Raw genomic sequence first — 25562 nt, 5'->3', positions numbered from 1 at the left:
TCACAAGAGGTAAGTCTTGCAGTTTCCAAATTGTTCTCAGACTGGATAAAATCACACTAGGGGTAAGGACTTTGCAGTTTAGTCTTAAGTTTGCATTTTCCCTCAAAATATTGCCAAAATTATATAAAATCACAATTAGGGGTAAAACTCTTCAAATTATGCTAAAAATAAATGTCAAGGGGAGTTGTCAAAATACTTTTGTATAGTTATAGGTTGTTGAAATTAATTAAAATTGAAGCAAATTTGTGCAGAAAGTTAGTCAGAGTGAAGACCAGGCTTTCAGGGGACTCAAAGTCTGATCGAAACCAGCGTGGTGATCACCCATTAGAACCCTTAAGGGACTGGCAGGTCCCGGCCCCTCCTTTACTTTCCCACCCGTTTTCCTACCTAATTTGGGGAGAGACATGACGGACCCCAATCCATTACTGGTGCGAGCAGTAAAAGTCATGTCCCTTTGGGTACGGGCAGGATTCGAACCGGGTGTACCAGCTCTGGATAGCACGCAATTGAACTATCCAGTGCACTGTGTCACCACAGTGCCCGTTGGTGGTTGAAGGTGGTTTTAGACACTACTTATATAATTCACTGACTCCATCCAAGCAAAATATAAAAGATTACTCGTGGGAGTTGAACCCAGGCCTCGTGGCTCCCAGTACAATGCGTAACCCGTCTAGCTACGGCACCACTTAATGATGCAACGATTAAGCATTATATAAAACTGCAAGGCTTACTCCATTGTCATTTAATAAGATTTTAGCAAAGTTAAGTTTAACTGCATCTGCAAAGCTAACCCCTTGTGATGTTATAAGATTGTAGCTGAATTTAAAGAAAACTGAAGGCGTAGTCCTCTACCCCTTGTGTATATTTTTGCAAATTTAGACCAATCTGCAAGCCTTGTGATTTCAACAGATTTAAGCAAAATTTAGTCTAAACAGAAGAGCTTACCCCTTGTGATTTTATCCGACTTCAGCAAAAGAAAAAAAAAACAAAAACCAAAACCCCTGAGTAAGTCCAACATTTTTATGTATTATTTTTTGCCAAATATTAAAGGAAAAACATCATAAGGGAAAGGGGTAAGTCCAGCAATTTTGTCCAGAAAATGAAAACGTTGCAAGGGGCATGCCGTGCTTTTAAAAACATTTTGGCCACATATTAAACAAGGTAATCAAGGAGTAAGGGGTTAGTCAAGTATTTGTTTTTAAATATTGGCAGCAAAAGCGGATTTGATCGGATATTATTGTCATTTCTCTTAAAATACAAAATCATAAGGGGTTGGGGGAATTCCAGCATTTAATCCAATTTGGGCCAAAAATTGAAGTAAGAATAACCATAAGGGGGTATTTGTAACCAATACTAGAACACACATAATCACCATCTTTAAAGCTCTGTACAGGTTTTTTATTTTGTATTCAGTAATAAAATTACACTTCCACATAATAGATACATGCACATAATGGCATTTAGTTTATATAACACTATAAATACAATTTGCTTTTCCATCTGTTGGTGTACAAAATACACATCTGTCCCCCTTACAAAATCAGCTATTTTCAATCTATATGTTTATCCAACCAAATGTGTTGGGCTTGGAAAGAAAAAAAAAACCATTCCATTAAAAATTTGTAAAGCTCAATGATTGTTTGCTTGTTCTGCCTATAAAACGATAAATTTTACCAATCTTTGTGTGTTGATATAGTGTTTTAAAACAACATTTTGTGTTATTTAGTTTTTATGTTATTTCTTTCCAAGGCAACTGTATTTGATCGAACAAACAGGAAACACAGACACAATATGCCACAAAAAAAACCCCACACGGGATACAAAATATACGAAATGATCTCAACACAACTTAGTTAGTTGAACATTATTCCAAAGTAGATACTTTTGTTCCATTTTGCTTCAAAATCCTGGGCCCACTATAGGAAGTGTCAGTTTTAGATGTGGAGGGTGAAAAACCCAGAGAATTATTCCAGGGAAAACCCACGCAGTCAGGTAGAGACTGAAAACCCAACCCACATTGCCATAAGAGTGGAAGATTTGGAGTTTCAGCACCAAAATCCACCAAATTCAAGCATCAACAAGGATTCTGAATGACTTAGTAATAGCATCGATTACTTTCAGCTTCGCAGGGTTTTTCCGTGTATCTACAAATAGAATGCCACGCAAGAAAACCCTGTCACTTTCAGATCTTTCACTGCTTAAATAAAAAAAATGCCAACACAAAAATAATCTGGACTCCAAACCTTAAAAAAGCTGAATGGTTATTTCAGTCTAAAAACACGGAGACAGGCACACAAGATTTGCATGATGTAGAATGGTGCAATTTTTACGACCAGTCACTTTCCAAGTAGGTGGTAAGAATTAAACAACAATCATCACAAGATTCGTTTGTTTAGATGATCTTCCCATTGAGGGAACTCGGCAAAGGAGATGTTAACGACCACAGCTGGCGACCACAGACAAACCCAATCTCTAACCAAGTCTGTAATCTGGAATGAAAATGGTGTAAAATGACATTGTATTTGATACTTTATCCTAGTGAGAATTTTGTAAAAATCCCAACCCATCAATGACGTCACAGGGTTTGTTGTATATTCCTGAATTCTGGTTAAACAGCACTGAATATGACCGTTGACCGAAGCAAAAAATTCTATCTAGAAATTGCCAAGTTTCAAATTTCGTTCTAAAAAGAGTATCAAATAAAATTCCAATAATTACACCCTTTTTTTTTTAAAGACCTGGACACTATTGGTAATTGTCAAAGACTAGCCTTCACAGTTGATGTATCTCAACAAATGCATAAAATAACAAACCTGTGAAAATTTGATGAGCTCAATCGGTCGTCGAAGTTGCGAGATAATAATGAAAGGAAAAAACACCCTTGCACACGAAGTTGTGTGCTTTCAGATGCTTGATTTCGAGACCTCAAATTCTAAATCTGAGATCTCGAAATCAAATTTGTGGAAAATTACTTCTTTCTCAAAAACTACATTACTTCAGAGGGAGCCATTTCAATGTTTTATGCTATCAACCTCTCCCCATCACTCGTTACCAAGTAAGGTTTTATGCTAATAATTATTTTGAGTAATTACCAATAGTGTCCACTGCTTTTAAACTGGAGGATAGAGACCTGTATTTGTTTATTTTTGATGTGGTCAGTAATGCAAGTACATGAAGTAACAGAAGGATTTCTCCAAATCTAATTGCATGAAGCTTTCCCATGGAGTGTGACGTTTGAAACATAAGCGTACAGCGTAGGAGAATAAACAAACTTAATAAAATACTTCCACATGTACAGCACTTTTCCAAAACTAGGAGCAGTAGTCAGAGCCTAAGCCGGAGCAGTAGTCAGAGCCTAAGCCAGAGCAGTAGTCAGAGCCTAAGCTGGAGCAGTAGTCAGAGCCTAAGCCTGAGCAGTAGTCAGAGCCTAAGCCGGAGCAGTAGTCAGAGCCTAAGCCTGAGCAGTAGTCAGAGCCTCAGCCGGAGCAGCAGTCTGAGCCTAAGCCTGAGCCGTGGTTTATAAAAGCACCTTTACACCATGCATACTTTGGGACACAACTTTTAAAATCCTGAGATTTTTTGGCTCGATTATGTACAGTTTGATATTTACAGTAGATACAATTTTGTTCAGTTTATGTTTTAGCAACAAAACTCAAGTCCCAGAAAAAATAAATAATCTTAAATACTTTTGCTGACAATATAAAAAGACAAGCAGTTGAATGTTTGACAAATTTTTGAATTGTCTTGACTGGTTTTAAGCCCATACTTTAGTTCATAGTTCCTGCGAATGCGATACCAATTTTTACGCCACAAATTTGCAACAAATAACAGACTTGCATCTTTCTAATTGCAAAAAAAAAAAAGAGGAATGGCTGATCATACTTAATTTTTGAACAGTGTTTTTGAGTTTTCTTTGGCTCTGTTTTGAAAAGATAAAAAGGAAATCAGTTGAAAAATTGCACGCCTTGAATAATTTGGAAGAAACATTCGCAGCGAAAAAACATAGAGGTGACGTAAAATTTTGTATCACATTCACAGGAAGTTTGAAGCGGGCTTTATACCCCCAAAATAAAGATGTGTTTACACGGAGAATGTTTGTCAAACAAAGATAGGGTTGCTGTGAAGTGGCTTGGCTTAGTAAGATATTTGTAATTATAATTTGGGCGGCTAATCATCCTAACTCACAGCTTGGAAGCTGAAATAAGGATGCGGCTACAACGTGGTTGAGCCACAGGCTTGCAAATGGGACCCATGACCACGGAGCACCGCCAGCGATTGGAAGTGTTTTCTTCAGAGAGAAAGACCAGGCCTGATAGTGCACAGAGGCAAGAAAGGGGATTGCCTCCATGCCCCTTGGTCATTGCCTTTGGACCCTTGAAATGCTCCAGTAGAAATTTACAATTTCCTCATAGGGTGCTTTTTTTCCCAAGGAGAAAATGCCTTTGGTGCCCTTGACCGAAGCATACAGGCTTGAATAACCCTTGTGGCATAGAAGAGAACCAAACACAACTCTACTCACATCCGGCCCAAGCCAGGAATCGAACCAGGACTACCACAGTGAGAGGCGAGCGCTTTACACACTAGCCACCCATGACGCACTGTTGGACTATTAAAATATACTTCTTGAAGATTGACCCAAAGTTGCTGTTCACAAGTGACTTGGAGCAAGTTCAAGTGCGCATTCTAGTCAACTACTGACCAGCAACCTACATACGTAGTGAGGCACTGTGAGGCACTCACTCAAACGACTCGGTTGGAAGTCTCGGTACCATCGGTACTAAACACTCCGTTGCCTTTCGCTTTAGTGTCACTGGTTCCCCTCTGCGCCTTACACATGTTAGCAAGGAACAGGCTATTGGTACCAGTGAAGAAATCATGGTCCCGAGGCTGGTTCCAAATGGTCAACCACAGTAGTCAACCAATGGTCGACCGGACTGGGTTTGAGTCAAAATAGCCAACCTTTAGTTAACCATGGTGCACACTCGAACTTGCTCTTAGAAATAACATGGCATTGGTCCTATTGACAGTTTTCCATCAAACCCGGATGGAGTCTGTTAGCGACTTTGCTTTTTCAAAAGCAGAATGGGATCTTGGTCGTGGTCCTGTTGACAGTTATCCAACTCGGAAGGAGTCTGTTATGCGACTTTGCTTCTTCAAAAGCAGAATGGGGTCTTTGGTCCTCTTACGGGCTATGCTTCTTCTTAGCGTGTCGTTTGTTGGCGTGCGTCTTGATAATCCCCATCACCTTGGGTTTATGTTCAAGGAGTTTCAGCATTGTGGTCTTGGCTTCTTCAAGATGCTCCATCACGTACTGACTCCTCTGGATGTTGCCCTATGGAAGAGACAGTGAAATATTATTAGAAGTAGCAATTTTTAAAACGGTTCGGGTAATTTTTGTACAGCACAAAATACAAATTTACACAGATTTACATGTGCACTTATTGATAATAGAAGGGGTTCACCCCTGTGTTCCTGGTTTTATCAACGGTATACTGCGCCACAGCACCTTGTAAACCATTACATGATGCTATGTAAAGGAATTGAACTCAAACTTCAAAAAGGTAGCTCCAAAGGTAGCTCCACAATGCCTTGCAAGAAAATACTGAATGTTGAAGTGCCTTGAGTGTCACTGAGTGGCAGAAATATGCAATATATAAGAGGCCATAATTAACTTAAAATAAATTTCTGTGGTTACCTGAATGAGTTCATAAATCTTTGATGTGTCACTCTCCTTCCCAGGGGTTTGCCAATCTGACATTCCTTCCTTGATGTCCTTCATTTGGTTAAAAACGTCCATCTCTAAACCGTTCTGTTGATGAACAAAAAAGGTGGGGTTTAACAAACAAAACCAATATAAACTTTGCTTAAACAATTAAAAAAACCTACAAGACAATGGCTCGAGTCTAGTGACTTCACCACCAGGAAAAGTCCAATGGTAAGACTAAGGGGATAAGAACATCAGACTCAAGCTCTGGTGTTTCTAATCAGCAGCATGAGGGTTTTAAGTCCCCGTCGTGACACTTGTGTCCTTAGGCCAGACACTTATTCATTATTACTGCGTCCTTCAGATGGGACGTAAAGCCGTTGGTCCAGTGTGTTGTGTAAAGCACGTGAAAGAACCAAGTTCACTTATCATTAAGAGAATTGGTTCACACCGGTGTTCCTGGTTTGACTGGCTGCATATTACACCTTGTAAACCATTACATTGTGCTATATGCAAAGATAAACAGTCTCATCCATCAAAATGGATAACTAATAATGCTGGAGCGCCATGAGCCTCACTGAGTGACGGATTTGTACGCTCTATAAGAAGCCACTGTTATTTCTTTTCACCCACTCACCAAAAAAAGAAAAAAAGAAAAAAAAAGACAGACATTTTAAACATTGATTATTCTGATTGGCACCTAAAACGTTAGCCACTCACCAAGTCTTCAAACTGGTAGGTGATATGCCTGACCTTCCAGCCGTCCGTCTTCTTGACGATTCCTCGTTGGTTCGCAATCTCATGAATGTTTGACTTCTTCTCTTCTATAGACCGCCCCCAAAAAAAGAATTAGAAGTAGTAAATCAAAATTCGATAATAAAAGACAATCTACAGGCAGTGGCATTTTATGCTTTCATTAACATTGGATTTTGGAGGTGTGCATGTCAACTTATTCTCAGCATTTAATTTTCAAATGACACATCAATTAAAGGTTTGTAAATTTGAAAATGAATTTTATAATCAAAATTATTATAACAATTTTATAATCAAAATTTTAATAACATCATATCTTTAGAAAAAGAAAGGCTCCATTGTATCGCAGTGAAATCACATCCTGGCTTTAGCGAAGGTCTTTAAAGGAAGGTTACTGTTTGGTAACCACTCTTACAGTAGCTCTCGATATTATGGGTGCGTTCGATTAGCTTCCCCTGGTCGACCCCGGTCTGGCCCCGGTCGTTCGAATAGCTTTGACGTCATTCCAGGGGCTCACCCGGGTCAGCCCCTAGTGCCCTGCTTGTGGAACGGGTCACTTTGGGCTGGCCCGAGGTGCATGACATCGCCATGAGAGGGCGAGTGATGGTTCGATTAGATCTTGTCAGGGGCTCACCTGAATGAGCACCGCGGGGTTGACAAGGGGAAGTTAATTGAACGCACACTATAAAAGTATTTTGAGAATCACTAGGGTCTCCTAGGGTAAAAAGTCACAAAATTTTTGAAATGATTTTTGGGGTTGAACAAAGAATTGACAAGAGTGGGATTCGAACCAACGACCTCCGGATTAACGTGCCAGAGCTCTACCAACTGAGCTATCTAGCCCTATATTGGCGGTGTCCCTATTTTGTCAATATCTTTGTCAAGGGGTGCCAGTCAGAAGCCATACAACCGTTAACTGCCGTGTAGCCAGGGATCACACCTAAATTACGATACAACCTGGGAAGCGGCAGCCAGGGGATCACCTTAAGGGGATGCACCTTAAGGGGATGCAACTTTGTTCAACCCCCAAAAAACGATATTTTTGTTAGTTATTTCTTACCCTTTGGTCTGACATCCGTGTACCTCTCAAAGTGGTTATGCGTGGGTTTCCAAGATTGCCTGTAAGCATCGATTAACCTCAAACATGGCCTCCTGAAGAAATGTACGATGTTCAGATGTTCCAGGTCAGGGACTGTTCAACCAAAAGTCAGGAAAACAAATTATTTCTAAAACATAAAATTCAAATTCATGAAGTTTAAAGCTACAAATATGGAAAGGAGTAAAAAGAAGTTACCTTAAAAACAAGCATGAAAAAAAAACTGAAAAAAAAAAAAAACGGCAAGGGCTGGACTGGCAATATTGTAGTCACAGTTTATAGCTGCAATGGGATTGTGAGTAGTTTGTGACGGATTTCTAGACAATTTGGACAGGGCCCCACAGGATTCCTTACGACTGCCAGGTTATTTTGAGGAATCGGGTTGCTTATAATCTGGACTGAAAACCTGGTGCGGCATTTTGCATCACAAATTTAGTTGAGCTACTTTCTGTGCTAAAGCAGCTCTAAGGAAAAATAATAAAATGTAAGATGATCGATGAAAAGGAGGCGCTTCCGACTACTGACTGAGTGGCAGTTTCCGACTACTGACTGAGTGGCAGTTTCCGACTACTGACTGAGTGGCAGTTTCCGACTTCTGACTGAGTGGCAGTTTCCGACTACTGACTGAGTGGCAGTTTCCGACTACTGACTGAGTGGCAGTTTCTGACTACTGACTGAGTGGCAGTTTCCGACTACTGACTGAGTGGCAGTTTCCGACTACTGACTGAGTGGCAGTTTCCGACTACTGACTGGGTGGCAGTTTCCGACTACTGACTGAGTGGCAGTTTCCGACTACTGACTGAGTGGCAGTTTCTGACTACTGACTGAGTGGCAGTTTCCGACTATTGACTGAGTGACTGATTCCTGCTACTGACCTGCTGGCTTCTTCTCTTTCTTCTCTTTCTTGATGCGGAAATGTTTAGGTTTGGTCTCTGTCTCCTCATCAGTGGACTGATCATCTAAGATGTCATGATGCTCCGTGGCGACCCTGCATCGTTCAGAAAGAGGACAAATGATCACATAATGTTATCAATCAAACAACTACTCAAAACTCATCTGGTCACTTCGTAATTCTGTTTCATTGAACTGATGACCCTGCATCTCTACCTAAGTTAGTCTTTACATACATGTGTCAATGTTGTATGGATATATCGTACTTTCTTGTGTATTTGTATAATTTTTGCTTGTACAGCGCCATGAGCGTAGTAGCTCAGTTTAAAGAGCGCCGGCATGACGCCGCTGGTTCAAATCCTGCTCTGGTGAAATTTGTCTTTGTTCAAACTTCAATTATTTCACTTCTTATCGTTAAAGAAAAAAAAGTTTAGGATCACTCACACATGTTGTTGTTTGCGAGGTTTCTTCCTCGGCGACGGACTGCACTCCACGATGGATGACGAGTTGGTCATACTCAAATCTCTGGCCAGGCTAGCCTGGGAAATGGTGTCAGAATGGAGGATTTCATGCTCTTGCTTGACTTTGATTGATGAGGGTAAGATGTCCAGGCTAGCCTCGGAGGTGTTGCTGTCCATGGAGTGTTGACTACTCGCTAATGAATCACTATTAAAAGAGACAAACACAAAAATATTTTAAGGGGGTGTCGTGGCTGAGTGGTCTAGGTCACCGGACCCAAGCTCTGAAGTTGTCAGCAGCAGAGTATCCATTCTCAAACCCATCTCAGTCATAAGACTTGTGCCCTTGTGCAGCATTCAACCATAGATGCTGTGTAAAAAGTTGGGAAGGTAGTGCTTTCTGCACCTCCAGACAAGCTCCTACAGCGGATGATACCTGTACTAGTCAATTTCATCAATTGTTAAATAGGTAATAGAACTTTCTTCTTCTTCTTCCTGTCAAGTGCTGCTTCAATAATTGAGGATTACCGCACTGGGGCTGGGCGCACGCGTGAAACCATGATACCGTAAGCCAAATCAGGAGCAAAATATACATGGTGCAAGTAATATGAATGCATCCAGAGAGGGTGAGAGGGCAGGGTCCGTCCATCTTTAAGGTTCAATTTAAGTTGGAGCAAAGACAAACTGGCTGCAAGATTTTCATATCTTTTGTTTCATTTCATTTATTAATTCTGGTTGGGAAGGACTTTCAGAAAAATGAACTTAACCACTGTATAAGCCAAGAACCCAATGAAAAGAACACAAGGAAAGAAGTATCAGTTTAAGATGTGGGAAGAAAACCCCAGGCAGGACTTGCAACCACAAGGTCGCCAGTTTTAATCCCACCAAGCAAACCACAAATATTACATTGAATAAACTAAGTATTGTTGTCTAGTTTCTGAATCACAAATTCTTAAATTGTGCAATTTATAATCATAGACATTAAACCAATGTTTGCATGAGAGAGATTGGTTGTTGCCAGCTTGGTTTTTATGTTCCCTTGTGGGAGTTTGCCGAGTTCCATTGATGGGAAAAAAGGGAAAAAAAACAAGCAAACTAACAAACAACAACCAGGTAGGGACTTAAACAAGGATGTCTTTAAAGACACTGGACACTATTGGTAATTGACAAAGAGAAGTCTTCTCACTTGCTGTATCTCAACATATGCATGAAATAACAAACCTATGAAAATTTGAGCTCAATTGGTCATCTCGAAGTTGCGAAATAATAATGAAAAAAAAAATACACGCTGGTCACACGAAGTTGTGTGCTTTCAGATGCTTGATTTTGAGACCTCAAATTCTAAACGCAAGGTCTCGAAATCCAATTCGTGGAAAATTACTTTTTTTCTCGAAAACTACGTCACTTCAGAGGGAGCCGTTTCTCACAATGTTTTATACTATCAACCTCTCTCCATTACCCGTTACCAAGTGAGGTTTTATACTGATAATTATTTTGAGTAACTACCAATAGTGGCCACTGGCTGCCTTTAAACTAGGATGTCTTTAATACCTATGTTTTGGTGAGCTTGATGTAGACCTGGTTAGTTCAGTCTTTGGACTAGGACTACTGGGTTGACTGCCTGAGGATACCGGCTTCCTAATAGAAACACTGTAAGAAAAAAAGGATCCACATGTCAAAGAAATGTAACTTTCGGACAGTGTATTGGCTGGGCCAATCAACTCAGAATGGGAAGTTTATGAACATATTTAACTACTACTAAAAAGGGGTACGAGGGCCAACAGGGATAAGGGCACAGCAATTATGGTTTTGAAAAAGGTGATTTGTCGAGGGGCACCACTGCCAGTTACAAGGGCTTGCAGGTAGTTTCCAGGCCTGTAATTGTTTCCGATTACCAACCCGTTTATGCCTAGCTCTCAGAAATTGTTTTGTTCAGTGATTTATTTGCCAGAAACTTGTTTTGGGGCTGGGCCACCAAAAAACACCCCTTAATTGATGCCACATTCACTGATCAATTGCACGGTTACAAAGTGACAACCTACAGGATAAAATATGAATTGATCCTTCCAAAAACCATTGACGTATTTACCCTTGAGATTTAAAGAAGAAATAATCCTCACCTATCGTTGATTCTCCTCTTTAAAATACTTGGTCTCGGTGAAGCACTTGGGTTCGGTGAACTGCTGGATGACTGGGGTATGTTCATTGAGGCAGTAGAGCTAGTGTGTACATTCCCACCTGAGAAATAGAAAAAAAAAGGGAAAGTTGTTAGCATAATAGACCGTATTGAATATGACGTCACGCGGCTCAAATATCTGACCTACAAGATGGCGTCTGTGCGTGTGTGTGCGTGCATGTGCCGTAGATATTAAACTGGGAATGTTGCGTGCTGCGTGCTTTGATGTACGCGTTTGGACGCGCATACAGTTTGCCCTACAAGATGGCGACTTTTCATAGCAAAAAGGGGTTATTCAATACGGTCTATAGAAGTTGGTTTTGGGGTCAGTGGCAAGAAAGTCCTAGGCCGCGAAATAACCCAAAGCAATTGCAGTGCACTGTGCTTTTGCAGTGGTGCCCTGTGCTTTCGCTGTGGTGCCCTGTGCTTTTGCAGAGGTGCCCTGTGCTTTTGCAGTGGTGCCCTGTGCTTTCGCTGTGGTGCCCTGTGCTTTTGCAGAGGTGCCCTGTGCTTTTGCTGTGGTGCCCTGTGCTTTTGCAGTGGTGCCCTGTGCTTTCGCTGTGGTGCCCTTTGCAAATTTGCAATACAAGTTAACATTTTCCTTATGGAACTGCCCCTCATCAGAGGAAAATTGCCTTGCCCCTTCAAGAATGAAGGTCAAGGCCCGAGGTCATATAGGGTGCGTTTGATTAGCTTCCCCGGGTGTGCTCATCCGGGTCACATATTGTGGATCGGGTCACTTGGGGCTGGCCTGAGGTGCACTGACATCACCAAGAGAAGGGTGAGTGATTTTTTTTTTCCACGAAGAACGTCCTGGAAAAAAACCAAAATACGCCACCCGGATTATCTGCACACGTTCATCCTGGAAAAAAATATAGGTGACTTTTCCCAAGGCGAATGTGGCACACCGGGTCGACCCGGGGAAGCTGATTGAACGCACCCATAATTAGTCACGATCTCAATTGCTGTTCGGGGTTCTCTCCAAGTTTAAAAAAAACTGTGGGTTCTAGACCAAATTTTTGGGTATTTTGGCCTAAGCATACTGAATTAAAACAAGGTCTTCAGAATTGTTTCTACTTTACACTCGCCCCGCAGTGCACCGTCAGATAATTGAACTAGACTAGAAACTTACCTTCCAACGCAGGCCCCATACCCATAGGGTTGTGCATTGACACCGGTCGCCTTGAATCCATCATGATGCTGACAGGGTTGATACGGACTGGCGCACCTCCAGTGGCGGCGTGTGCTGCTGCCGCAACGACGGCCGCTGCGACTGAATTATTCTGCTGCGGTGATGGATGCATCTGATGCCTTATGTGGGGGTCGGCTAATGACAACAAATGTATCACAGAAAGGGATTAGGTTAATTAGTGATATGAATAAAACATGAGGTAGGAGGGACAAGTTGGTGCCTGATGTGGGGTCAGCTGTAAGAGTAGGCTGAACTGTTTAATGAACAGAAGAGAAGGACTAAGTGAATGAACAAACATGATATGCAGATTGTTTAATCCGCCAACTATCCAAAAAAGCGCCCAACTTCACAGGGCTGATGAAGTACAAGTTGCCAACCAGAACAAATTATATCAGAATAATATCACAGTAACAAATCAATGGCCTGGTCATTGGGCCAATAACATTCCTTAAATCTTTGTCAGCTCCCTAGGAGTACCAGCCCCTGGCTGTCGTGGGGCTCCAAAGGCTTTTTCATACACAATATCAACCTCTACCCTCGCAGGTACCCATTTATACCCCTGGGTGAAGAGAAGCAATTATAGTAATGTATCTTGCTCAAGGACACAAATGTCACGACCGGGATTTGAACCCACACTCCAAAGACTTTACCACCAGAACTTGGATTTGATGCTCTTAACCAGCAATGACACTCTACAGTTACAATAGGTCTGTACATTTTTGTAAATGTTTATAAACCAGCGTGAAGTGGTTAAAATGCTGGTTCAATGAAAAGGCGAATTATAGTCAAGGACACAAGTGCCATGACCGGAATTTGAACTAACACTCTGCGGCCGATTTCATGAAACGCTAGGATCAATCCTATCTCGAGTTAGGACGAGTAACACGTCCTAACTTAGGATCAATCTTAAGGTCTGCATGCTACAGTGCAGGGTTGGGACTCGTCCTAAGTCCTAAGATTAATCTTAAGCTAGGAAGAGTTTGGTGAAATCGACGGCTGATGATTTAGCCACCAGAACTTGAAAACCTTAAGATAAAAAATTTCAAGTTTGATCGATACCCTGTTCCTCCAAATACTCTAAAGAACTTACCCAATGTTGAGCGAACTCCGGCTGCTGACATCGGGAAATTATGTGCTGGATTATTATACATTCTGTAATCTGCAGCATCAAAGAAAAACACACGACACTGTTAGTTTATATGAATTAAAAAAGTGAGTGCATAGGAATGGTATTTCGAGGTGAGCTCAAATTTCAACTACGAGACAAATAATTAAACTTAATGCATCGGGGATTGTAAGACAAATATTGATGGTTTTTACTGTACACTTATGTCTGCTGAGCACTGATCCTCCGGGCCTGAACCGAATCCTGCAAACAAATCCGCAACCTACTCCGTTTGGATTCGAATCCAGGACCTCTGCATTCTAGAGCAGATAAAATTTACTTCAAAATTTCTGCTTGTTCACTTCAATGCTTATTTTTTATTAAAAAGGCTATGTCAGATTTTTGGCCGATTTGACCCAAACATTTTGATTTTAAAAATTCAATAAGTATTTTGACGGGGTCGAGAAAGTTAAAAGCTTTCATTTGAGCCATTACTCAAAAAAGTCTGTCAATTATTAGTAGCAGTGAAATAAAGTGCTCAAATATTTTTTTTTTGGCGGGATCCTGACAATATATCTTGTGACCAATTTTTATGTGTTTTATGAGAACAGTTTAAATTTTTGTCATGGTTCCTGACCATTAAAAGTAAAAGTTAAACTTTTTTTTCATTAGAGCAGGTGATACTCTTTGAAATACCACTCATACAAAAAAATATATTTTTTAATGTTTGGGGCAAAAAATCTGACAGCTTCTTTGAAACACAGTATTTACTCCAATATGTGGCAGATGTGGGTTTGAATCCCACCAAAGTATTATATCCCTGGATTTGAAGTTGAAAAGCAATGTCTCTGAGCAACAAACCCAGCAGTCTTCTTTCTCTCCTAAACTTGAGCCCAGCATGTTGTATACAATAGCAGGTTTTACCCATAGAGTTATATATAAGAACTAGAGGGCGCACTGGCCTATATACGCGCTCCGGCATGCGCGCAGGCGGCCATTTTCTAATTTGACAAAACTGCCATCTCACAGCGTGTGTTTGTGCGGCCATTTTGTAAGTTGAAGAAACAGCATCGCGTGAGCGTTCAATAAAAAAAACTCAAGCGTGTATTTCATATTCAACGCGTGTGCAGAATGGCGCGCGTGTCATCTTGCTGTTCCGTAGCGTTTGTGCAAGAAGCATTACCAGTGCGCCCTCTAGTTCTTATGTATAACTCTATGGTTTTACCAGACTTTTCAATGTGTGTCGTAACAAATATGGTGGATGCATAAACCTCTTTCTGCCGTAACTGGTTAAGAAAAAGAACTTGTTAGGTCAGTCTTAGTGGACAGGATAGCAAGGACTTACTTGTCATAGGATCATAGTAGAGCGCAGACATTTGAGACGGATAGTGGCCGCTATGCGCCACGGCACCCGGATGTGGAGGTCTCTCACCCCGTCCGTCACTCAATGACGCTGCCGGTGGTAACGCATTCACCGTCGTAGCTACAGAGGCATTGGGTGAGTTTCTATGAGTCGTCATGTAGGTCTCGGAGACGTAGGCAGCGCTGGGTCTGGCAGAGTGAGTCATCTGCTGACGGGGGTACACTTTGGCTGAAGGTGGAGTAAAAAAAGGGTGTGGAGAAAAATCTGTAAGTATCTTCAAAGATTTGACTCTTTGGTGCTGGAGGTAAAACCTGGCAGAATTTTGTTTCTGTTTTGTATTTGTTAAAAAGAGGTTTTAAAGTGAAGACCTTAAAGTATGTAAAGGTTGTGATGTTAGTGGTCCAATGAAAGTTGAAAATATGAGTAGTTCTTCACCGTGAATTGCAAAACCTTGGCCAGATGCCACGGCTTATAATCTGTGACGGTATGCTGGAGTCTCAAGACGTTCGGACCTACCTCCTGCTGAGCCGAATACAATGATGAACAATGAAGGCAGCCTGCCCATTCTTGTATGCCAAATTAGTATGACACAATAACCCTCCAAAAAGGGAGATTACGAGCATTCATTCCAGTACCTTTTTGCCAGGACAATGAAGCGTAGCAGAGTAGGTGCATGCCTTGTATGCATGCTACACAACAAAATGTCCAGTCGGATATACCCGTCAGCCGGCTGACTGACTGCAAAAAATGAAGGGTGCTCCAAAGTTATTTTGGGGCTGAACAGTCTGCTATTAGCCAGAAGTGTTTGGTGTGTATACACATCACTTGCTATGAAGTGGTTAAAAGTACTGTTCGGTTTTGTATATAAACTGTGCATTTAAAGACACCGGACACTATTGGTAATTGTCAAAGACCACTCTTCTCACTTGGTGTATCTCAACATATATATGCATAAAATAACAAACCTGTGAAAACTTGAGCTCAATTGGTTGTCCAAGTTGCGAGATAACAATGAAAGAAAAAACACCCAGACACACGAAGTTGTGTGCTTACAGATGCTTGATTTCGAGACTTCACATTCTAAATCTGAGGTCTCAAATCAAAATCGTGGAAAATTACTTCCTTCTCGAAAACTACGTCACTTCAGAGGGAGCAGTTTCTCACGATATGTTTTATACTATCAACCTCTCCCCATTACTCGTCACCAAGTAAGATTGTATGCTGATAATTATTTTGAGTAATTACCAATACTGTCCACTGCCTTTCACTGTGCATGAACTGCTCCAGGTTTGTCCACAATCTCTCTTGTACTTGATGTTACTGGCTCGATGCTCAAAAGACTGGACTCAGGTCAGTGGTCCAGTGGGTAATTCAAGCCCTACTAGTACAGATAAGTGTGATTAATATATTTGTGCTTACCAACTGGAATTGAGGTTGTAGTAACAGACTGGGATTGGGTGCTCAGAGTCGTTACTGTGATGGCAGAGGTGCGGATACTGCTGTGGATAATACCTGTAAAGATGACAACAAATAAGCCCTTAACCACTTCACAGGAAAAGGAAACAGTTAATATTTTCATGCCTCTGAGCAGGATTGCTTTCAACTAACACCCGCCGCAAAATGATTTGTTTTAAACTATTGCAGTCTAAATCAAGTTTAAACCAAGAGGAGTTCAGGAATCAAAAAATCTCATAAACTACACTGGGATTTTTATATTCAGCGCGAATGGGAGAGACACTAGGCCATCAGCCGGTACAAAAGCGTGACGCTCATGGTCGAGTGGTTAAGAGCACCGGATTCAAGCTCTGTTGTTTGATCAGCAGTGTGGGTTCGAATCCGGTCGTGACAGTTGTGGGAGGTAGTGCTTTCTGCTCTACCGGCCAGGCTTCGGGTTGATGATGCCCAAGCCTACATCTGTATGGACTCTGAAAGGGGTAACCCTGTTTCAGCCCTAGGAGTAGGTGGCAACGGCCTCTGGAAGAACAAACATTGTAACCTACACCTTGAAGTGGCCTTCAGGCCTTGTGTGTTTGGCGACTTGCATAAATAAATAAACAAATTCTCTCAAACTTCTTGTTTGATCTGGTATGGTGCGATAACGCTGTGGTGTTGAAAAAAAAATAATGAAAAGAGCCGGATTTCAACCAACGGATTAACATGCCAAAGCTCTACTAACTGAGCTATTTATTAACAACTATTTTAAGTGATTTGTGATTTTGAGGATCGATTTATAAAACTTCTTTTACAATGAAATCGTCATGATTCAATGATCGGTTGATGACTTGCATTGGGAAACAATTCAAGGAACTTTGCCCAGCCTCGCCCTCAAACAACAAATGTTTGAATAGCCTCCATCCAAGGCTTTGATAGTTGAAATTCCCAGTCGTGCGCCACACTGTGCAAGAATTCTTTACTCTTTACTCAATTTTGAACCATGCTAACGATCCCCAACCCATCAAAATCCAACAGCAAGCTTTGTTTGATTCTGATAATGGTAAAGGACTGCACAAGTACATCGATTGAAAATAAATAGTAAAAAGATTTCTTACTCTGTGAGGGTACCGTGTGGTGCGATAACGTTGTAGCAGTGACTAGACTACTAGAGACATTGTTCCCTCCGCTATGGCAGACCTGGACCTGAGGGTGGCTCATTCTCTGCAAACCCATCCCCTGCGAGATGTACTTGGTTCCGCTCAGCTGCAACTTCTGATTACCGTGCTGCGTCATCGGTACCCAGCTATAGTTTGACCTGGGGTCAATCATCTTGACCTCACCCCGAGGGTCGACCTTCACCTCTGACCTCACTTCGATCTTGGTCTCCATCCGTTTGATGGGCTCCGATGATTTGGGGTCGGCTTTGCCGTCCAATTTCTTGTCCGTTTTGGAGAGCTGTTTGATGTCCGGTCGGAAGGGATGGGCAGCACTTTGAGGATGTGACTGAGGCAGGGATGAATGAGGAATTACCCTAAAGTGAAAGAAAGCATTAAAATGTTATAATAAGTCGTAAGACTGTACAAACATAAGAAACAAAACATTTTGAGAAATAGTTTCTTAGTCTAGAGAAAAACCCTCCAATTACAGTTACATTTTAGTGGTTTACAAATTCTCTACATCATTTCAATTAGATATTTTAAATGCCCGGTCATGACAAGTGCTGAGTTTTTCAACTATGTGATGGAAATTTTGCCTCGTTCATAAAAATCTGAAGGCACTGAGAGATCAATGGGAAAATGTCTGAAATCAAGAAAATCCTGAAAAATCTTGAGTTTGTACATGTTGTATTGGTCATTAAGCTCAGACCACTTTTGCACCTGTGGTCTGCGTGGCTGAGCTGATAAGGACATCGGAGTCAAGATTTTGTGTGATTAGCAGAGTGTTAACCATTAATGATGCGTCCTTCAGATGGTACAAAAAGCCACAGGTCCCATGTGTTGTGTAACGCTCAGAAAACAACCCAGTGCACTTATATCGTAAAAAGAAGGGTTGCGCCCCAGTGTTCCTGGTTTGATTGGCTGCTCATTGCCACAGGACCTTGTAAACCATTACATCGTGCCATGTTAAAGACACAGGACACTATTGGTAATTGTAAAAGACCAGTCTTCTCACTAGGTGTATCTCAACATACGCATGAAATAACAAACATGTGATAAATTTGACCACAATTGGTCATTGAAGTTGCGAGATAATAGTGAAAGAAAAAACACCCTTGTCACACGAAGTTGTGTGGTGTCATATGCTTGATTTCCAGACCTCAAATTCTAAATCTGAGGTCTCAAAATCAAGTTCGTGGAAAATTACTTCTTTCTCGAAAACTACATCCCTTCAGAGGGAGTCGTTTCTCACAATGTTTTATACTATCAACCTCTCCCCATTACTCATTACCAAGTAAGGTTTTATGCAAATAATTATTTTGAGTAAATACCAATAGTGTCCACTGCCTTTTAGGTATAAATCTCATTCAGTAACATTTCACCACGCCTCTGGAACTCTCTGCCTCAACATCTCAAGGACACACATGACATCTCTCGATTCCAACATTCTCTCAAAACCCATCTCTTCAGATTAGCCTTTGCAGATATTGAGTGAAGTTTTCTTCTTGTTCTTTGACCAGCGCCTTTGAATGTTCCACAGATTTAGTGCGCTTTATAAATGCTGTATTATTATTATTATTATTTCCAAAATGTACCTCTGCATACCTTGCAGGACAAAAATACAGAGCGCTTTCTAACGCTCGCACTTTGATCAACTCATAGTTCAAAAACCCTACAATCCTACACATGGACCCTTTCTTACCTGTGAGCCTCCGTACTGCTGATAAGGTGTGAGGGCAGACTCGTAGCAGCTGCTGGGGAGCTTGCCCTGGTGATACCTGGGGGCCCTGTGGGTGCTGTACCTACCCCTGGCAGACCAGTCCCTACCCCTGCAAGACCCACAGGGGAGTGACCTTTGCCGGACATTTGCAGCTGGGCTGGGAGGTGCACCTGGGAAGAAGGGTGATGGTAGCGCTGCAATAACACAAGAAATCAACAATTGGTAATTTGATTATTAAAGGCAAAGTAGAGCTGCTTTTTTGTGTGACAGTTCAATTGTTTTAAATCTATATAGATGTGTACAATAAAACTAAAATGGGAAATTTTCACTTCAAATGGGGGTCGCATTTTGATACATGAAATTTGTACAATTCTAATTAATACTTTATAGTGAAATGTTTCTCCCAATGGTTTGTAATATCGAAAGCTGTTGTAGGTTTCTATTTAAAAAACTTTTATTGCCAATAATTTTAAGAGCGATTAATAGTATCGTCTTCCCTATCCAAACACCTTCTACTCATTGTTGTTATTAATGGAACACGTTGCCTTGGATCGGACGAGTTTGTTATGAAATGCATATGATTGGAAAGATGTTTTCAAAGTAGAATATAATGATCCACACAAGTTTCACTCAAAATTGCACGGTTTACCTTTTACGTTGCGAACTAACACGGTCCGCCATTTATGCGAGTCAAAAATTTGATTCCCATAAATGACCGATCACGTTAGTTGACGAGGTAAAAACCACGCAATTTTTGAGGCATATTTGTGTAGATCATTGTATTCTACTTTTACAACATCTTTTAACTCATACGCATTTTATAACAAAACGGTTACAGAACGCTTTTCAAAGACCAACTCGACCGATCCAAGGCAACATGTTCTCTAACTACGTTCTTTTAAGTTTTTTTCTTCATATTATTATTTTCATTCAACATACTCCTCTTTGAGATAAACTGTAGTTTCTGTTTGTTTGTTGCTTTTGTTTTTGCTATAATTTCTTTCGTTTAGTATCGACAGTTGGCATTTTAAAAACAAGCCCTTTTGGCTTCTGTAAATGCCCCCATATTGGTTTTCTCCATACCTATTACACTATAGTATTTTCATTTCATTATTTACTGTTTTCCTTTTTTATTATTCACTGTTTGGTAACACAAAGATCTTTTCATATTATGAACGCGTTTGAACAACATATGCAATGAAATATTTTGTTTACCTGCATTTGTTGGCCAGCCAGCATCGGTGACTGGATGGCAGAGGAAGTGAGTGGTGCGGTCGTTCCTGGAAACTGACTCTGAGCTACGGGACTGGTGGTCCTTAAGATGGCCGTCGTCAAGCCACTCTTGGGGGCCGACATGGCAGCTGCAGCCACTGCTCCTGGAATGAAACAAATACATCAAGATAGACTTAAAGGCACAAGACACTGTTGGTAAATGCCATACACCAGTCTTCTCACTTAGTGTATCTCAACATATGCATGAAGTAACAAACCTGTGAAAATTTGAGCTCAAACGGTCGTAGAAGTTGCAAGATACTAATGAAAGAACAAACAATCCTACCACCAACACACCGTGGACACGAAGAAGAAGCTTAAATGAAAGAAATTTTACAACAGTATTTTGTTATTTAAACCCTTCTTACCTCGTGGCAAATGTGACGGAAACACATGTTGTTGCACCTGCCCCTGAGCTACATGGGCACCAGGGATCATTCCATGCGGCATGGGTAACGTCCTGACATACTGTGGCATCGGGTGCCCTGCCTGCCCCCCTACTGCACCTGGTTGGGTACCACTAGTGGCTACCTGTGTGGTTGAACCAGTCACTTTAAGCTTTTGGCTCTCCACAGCAAGGGTACCACTGGGTGCAGTGCTAGGCAGACGCACCTGTGAACTGGGTACCAGTTGGGCACTGGGTACGGGGTATGAGGTGGGTAACAGGTGGGTACTAGATACTACTGTGGGGGTACTTTGTACTACATAGGTTCCGGGTACTGGGTGTGTGCTGGCAACAGACTGGGTGCCTGGTACTGGGTAGCCAGCAATGGTAACTTGGGCATTAGTGGACTGAGGGTGGGCTGCAGACACCGTCTTTGAGATGGCAGGTCTTGGGATTGTTGGAGATGCTTTGCAAACAATCTGAAGAATAAAAAGGGCAACATATTATTACAGTGGTTTTTCAGATTTACGATACTTTACGAAACAAGCTAATTATTCAAACATTTTGAAAATTGAAATCAATAAAACATGGGCATGTACATTAAGGAACTGCATGTACTGGGAATGTCTGAGAAAAATATTAAAGATATTAAAGGTTCATAGACTGGTATTTACTCCACAAATCAATGAATATATACAAATATATTTTGAAAGGGCAAGGGCACCAAGGCATTTTCTCATTAGTAAAGGGAACCTTATGAGGAAATTGTAAAGTTCTGCTGGAGCATTTCAAGGGCACCAAGGCAATGACCATAGACCTTTTCGCAAATACCATTGGACAAGGGAAAACTGTCGAATGAGGTGCATTGTGGGATAAATATGGATCAACTTTAATCACCAGCTAGACCACAATGCACCTCATTCCAAGCTTTACGCAAGCGCCCCAGTATTTGCGAAAAGGATTATCGGGCACGGAGGCAGTCACTTTCGTTGCCTCCATGAGGTATAAGGCCAGCAGCTTCTACTTGCTGAAAAATAAAAACAGGAAAAACCATCAGGACACCGGCACAAGGGTGTAGAATCCATCCACATAGAGCGAAAATGTTGGCCGAAACACTATTTGTTTGTTTTATTTAACTTTTTTTTTGTAACTACTAATTTCACAAAAAATCACTAAGATAAAAACCAATTTAAATGTCCTAAATACACATTAGGGCATTTAAAACCATTGAAAAACACCAAGTAGAGAACATTCCAAAGACCTTTTTTAAAATAAGCATCCTTTGGCAACACTTCAAAAATTTAGGTCCTGAGTAGCCCCCCTTATTTTGAAATAAAGAGAGAATCCTGGAATATACGCCTTTAAAACCCTCTTTTAAATTTTTTTTTTTTATACTTTTAAAATGTTTTTTTTTTTTAAATACTTCAGGGATGTGATAAGCTGTTGAAAAAAGAAAAAACCTCAACTATGAGCGCAAAGCGTGAGTGCGACGCCTCCTTAAAATATACATTATATCTTTGGTTTTGAAAGCCCTTTTCTGCAATAAGGTTTTATATTCATTCATGAATTTGATCTAGGTTAGATAAGTTAAAAAAAATATTTAATTTTTAGAATTTTTTTGTTTTGTTGGGGGGGGGGGGGGGGAGGTGGGGGTTTTGAAAAAAATGATTTCCAGTTAAAAACGGAGAAATCTCATCCCTATTACTTACAATTGGAGCGACAGAGGCTGCTGCAGGAACCTTGGCCGTCTCCAACATGTGCTTCTGTTGCGTAATAGTAAACATCGATTGCGGTGCATCCACAGGCAGAGAAATACTCATTGGAGGATTGACTGGCTGAACTAAGACCTTTGGGTTACTGGGTTTCTCCGCTGATCGGGCTGCTGGGCTTTTGCTGTTTGGCTTGCCCTCAGCGCTGCTGTTGACTGGTGTGGTTGGGGTGCTGGCTTGGCCAGGATTCGAACTCCCACTGGCTGGGAGAGATGGTGACTGACTACTCATGTCAGTACAGAAATTCTGTAGGGTGAAACAAAAAAACAAAAAACACAGATAAAATATTGTTAGTACATGTTGCATTTGAATTTTATTACAAGACATTGGACACTATTGGTAATTGTCAAAGACCAGTCTTCTCACTTGGTGTATCTCAACATATGCATAAGATAACAAACTTGTGAAAATTTGAGCTCAATCGGTCGTCGAAGTTGCGAGATAACAATGAAAGAAATAACACTCTTGTTACACAAAGTTTTGTGCTTTCAGATGCTTGATTTCGAGACCTTAAATTCTAAACTTGAAGTATTAAAATCAAATTCGTGGTAAATAACTTCTTTCTCGTAAACTATGTCACTTCAGAGGGAGCCGTTTCTCACAATGTTTTTTTGTTACCAAGTAAGGTTTTATGCTACTAACTATTTTGAGTAATTACCAATAGTGTCCAGTGCCTTTAAAGGCAGTGGACACTATTGGTAATTACTCAAAATAATTAGTCGCATAAAACCTTTCTTGGTGACAAGTAATGGGGAGAGGTTGGTGGTATAAAACATTGTGAGAAACCGCTCCCTCTTAAGTGCCATAGTATTGGAGAAAGAAGGTATTTTCCACGAATTTGATTTCGAGACCTCAAGTTTAGAACTTGAGGTCTCGAAATCAACCATTTAAATGCACACAACTTCGTGTGACAAGGGTGTTTTCTTCTTTCATTATTATCTCGCAACTTTGATGACCGATTGAGCTCAAATTTTCACAGGTTTGTTATTTTATGCATATGTTGAGATACACCAACTGTAAAGGCTAGTCTTTGACAATTACCAATAGTGTCCACTGCCTTTAAGCATGGAGGAAGAAATAGAAAGTTTAGGCCTGAGCTATAGTAAATTACAAGGGCCCAAATAAAATTCTGCTTCACCAGAATATGGTTACTAGAGCAAATGTAATTTCTCATCTACAATCTGTTATTGGTATTGTGCTAAAATTTGCTTAGCGGAAAACATTTTAAGCAATATTTTCTGCCTTAGCAGGGCCCAATTTCTTGGCTCTGCTTACGATCACGATTCCCCGCTTCAGGCATGCAACTGTAATTTCACCAAAAAAGAGGAAATTACAAAATGTCAATGATTTTGTATAATATTTTTTTAAATTTTGAATGGTAAAAGTGAGATGAAAAATAGGGAAAATCAGCTGATCCGATGAAAAGTTGCATGCCTGCCGCTTTCGTGCAAGCGCTGAATTTCTGCGCTAATCTTGTAAGCGTAGAATGCCTAGTAACGTGGAGTAGGCACGCGCAGAAGCCAAAAATCGCCGCTAACCGTGAAATACGCTTGCCATAAGAACAGAATTCCCTGCGTCTGTAAGCGCCGATTCTATGCTTAGTAAGCAGAGCCATGAAATTGGGTCCAGGTTTCTGAAGTTGGACCTCTGGGGAGACCTCAGAAGGCATGGACTTTGTGCCCCTTCAATTGTTTTGCATGTGCATTTAATTTAAGAAAATTTCGCAATTGGAAGTGCCCTTTGCAAATTGAAAATTGCCTTGCCCTCTCTCCCAGCTAGGTGAAATTCCACGCCTTACCACCTTCATGAATAAGAACAATTTGATTAGGTCTGGATCTACCGGTAAGTATTATTCTTTTGGTGGGCGAAAACAATTCAAATGTTGTTTTTTTTTGCATCATAAACAGTCAAGTTTTCATCATGGAGCGCTACGGTCATAGTACAAGTTACCTGTTAACTCATTAATTTTTGTTAAGCGCTTCAGGACTGTTGTGTATAGCGCTATATATTAAGTGCCGTTCATTGCTATTATTAAGTTTTTGTTTATATTACAAAAATACAACATAACCATAAGACTAGAGTGGTAAGACAAAAATCAAATGGACTGATGATGGACGGTCGAACAATGTTTTTAAAAACATTTTGTTGTTGCTTAAAAATAAAAGAAAAAACAATCATGTGGTCAGTTCTGGTGTATTAATTACAAGTCTTTTTTGCTGCCAATTTTACCTCGGCGGTAGCACCACAATGACTTCCCTGGTGTATAGTAAACACGCAGTGTTTTTTTTAGTATCAACCAGGCTGAAATTATTTGTGCCCCAAAAAATGACCATGCCGACCCTGCCAACAACACAACAAGAAGAGCGGAACACTAATTTACCCGGCTAGATTCTTTCAAAGAATCAAGTTCTTGAACAACGAGCCACACCAAAAGCTACTACTTGAGTACAACTACACGAGTCGAACACATAAAGAGATAATTTGTAAATTGTATTACGGTGAAACCAAGTGTATTGTGTAGGAAATGAAATAATTTCTTGCCCCGTTCTCCCTGCCTGCTGCACAGAGAATACGGCGAATGATGTGACACACACATTCACTGTGCGCTTCGAATGTTGGTTTTTGGAAACACCATATATTTTTGTCCTTCTGTACAGAAAAAACCACCGGAGGAATTTTTACCATACGTTCGGTATTTTAATTTCAGATAAATAAGCTTTCATGGTACTTACTTATTTCAAGCTTGCAGTATTCGGTCGATGCTGAAATTTGGGGTTGATTTTCGGCATTCTTTCTCACGAAGGCGTACTACACTTCCGATTTTTTTGAACGATGTTTCTCAGTTCCACAGCTCTAAGAAACGGCAAGAGTGATTGGTTGGTTTCACATGCAAATTCGCACAGCCGAACTGCTTATGAAACGTTCTCCGCAATTGGAATAATGGTTCAATTTTTAAGGAATAGTACATAATAAGTAGGGTAACTATTTCCTACTCATGTAAATATTCATTTAAAGTAATAAATCATAAATACTTGAATGATTCAAAATAATTGGCGAAAACTCAAATTACGAACTTCTAATCTTTAT

General features: G+C 40.7%; 1 protein-coding gene across 1 annotated transcript; it reads right to left on the bottom strand.

Moving 5' to 3' along the window:
* Positions 1–1376: 1376 nt before the first annotated feature.
* LOC139945127 (uncharacterized) lies at positions 1377–25314 on the bottom strand. The gene is made up of 18 exons (XM_071942400.1): positions 25208–25314; positions 22416–22721; positions 20690–21185; positions 20265–20425; positions 19032–19243; positions 17288–17703; positions 16158–16250; positions 14721–14966; positions 13361–13429; positions 12211–12405; positions 11023–11140; positions 10454–10552; positions 8889–9110; positions 8429–8541; positions 7518–7649; positions 6425–6528; positions 5696–5809; positions 1377–5332 (listed from the first exon to the last, which is right to left on the bottom strand). Exons 2-18 carry the CDS (start codon positions 22704–22706, stop codon positions 5183–5185), a joined length of 3231 nt encoding a protein of 1076 aa, XP_071798501.1. The 5' UTR covers positions 22707–22721; positions 25208–25314; the 3' UTR covers positions 1377–5182.
* Between the last annotated feature and the right edge of the window lie 248 nt (positions 25315–25562).

Source organism: Asterias amurensis, chromosome 12, assembly GCF_032118995.1.
Source record: "Asterias amurensis chromosome 12, ASM3211899v1".
Classification (NCBI taxonomy): Eukaryota; Metazoa; Echinodermata; class Asteroidea; order Forcipulatida; family Asteriidae; genus Asterias; species Asterias amurensis.
This window is presented reverse-complemented; position numbering and strand designations above follow the sequence as displayed.

Coding starts and splice junctions, on each gene's coding strand:
- LOC139945127 (XM_071942400.1), bottom strand. CDS start 22,706: ATGAGTAGTCAGTCACCATCTCTCCCAGCCAGTGGGAGTTCGAATCCT. Junction 10,553..11,022: donor AAGAGGAGAATCAACGATAG/GTGAGGATTATT, acceptor TTTTTCTTACAG/TGTTTCTATTAGGAAGCCGG. Junction 8,542..8,888: donor CCTCGCAAACAACAACATGT/GTGAGTGATCCT, acceptor TGAACGATGCAG/GGTCGCCACGGAGCATCATG.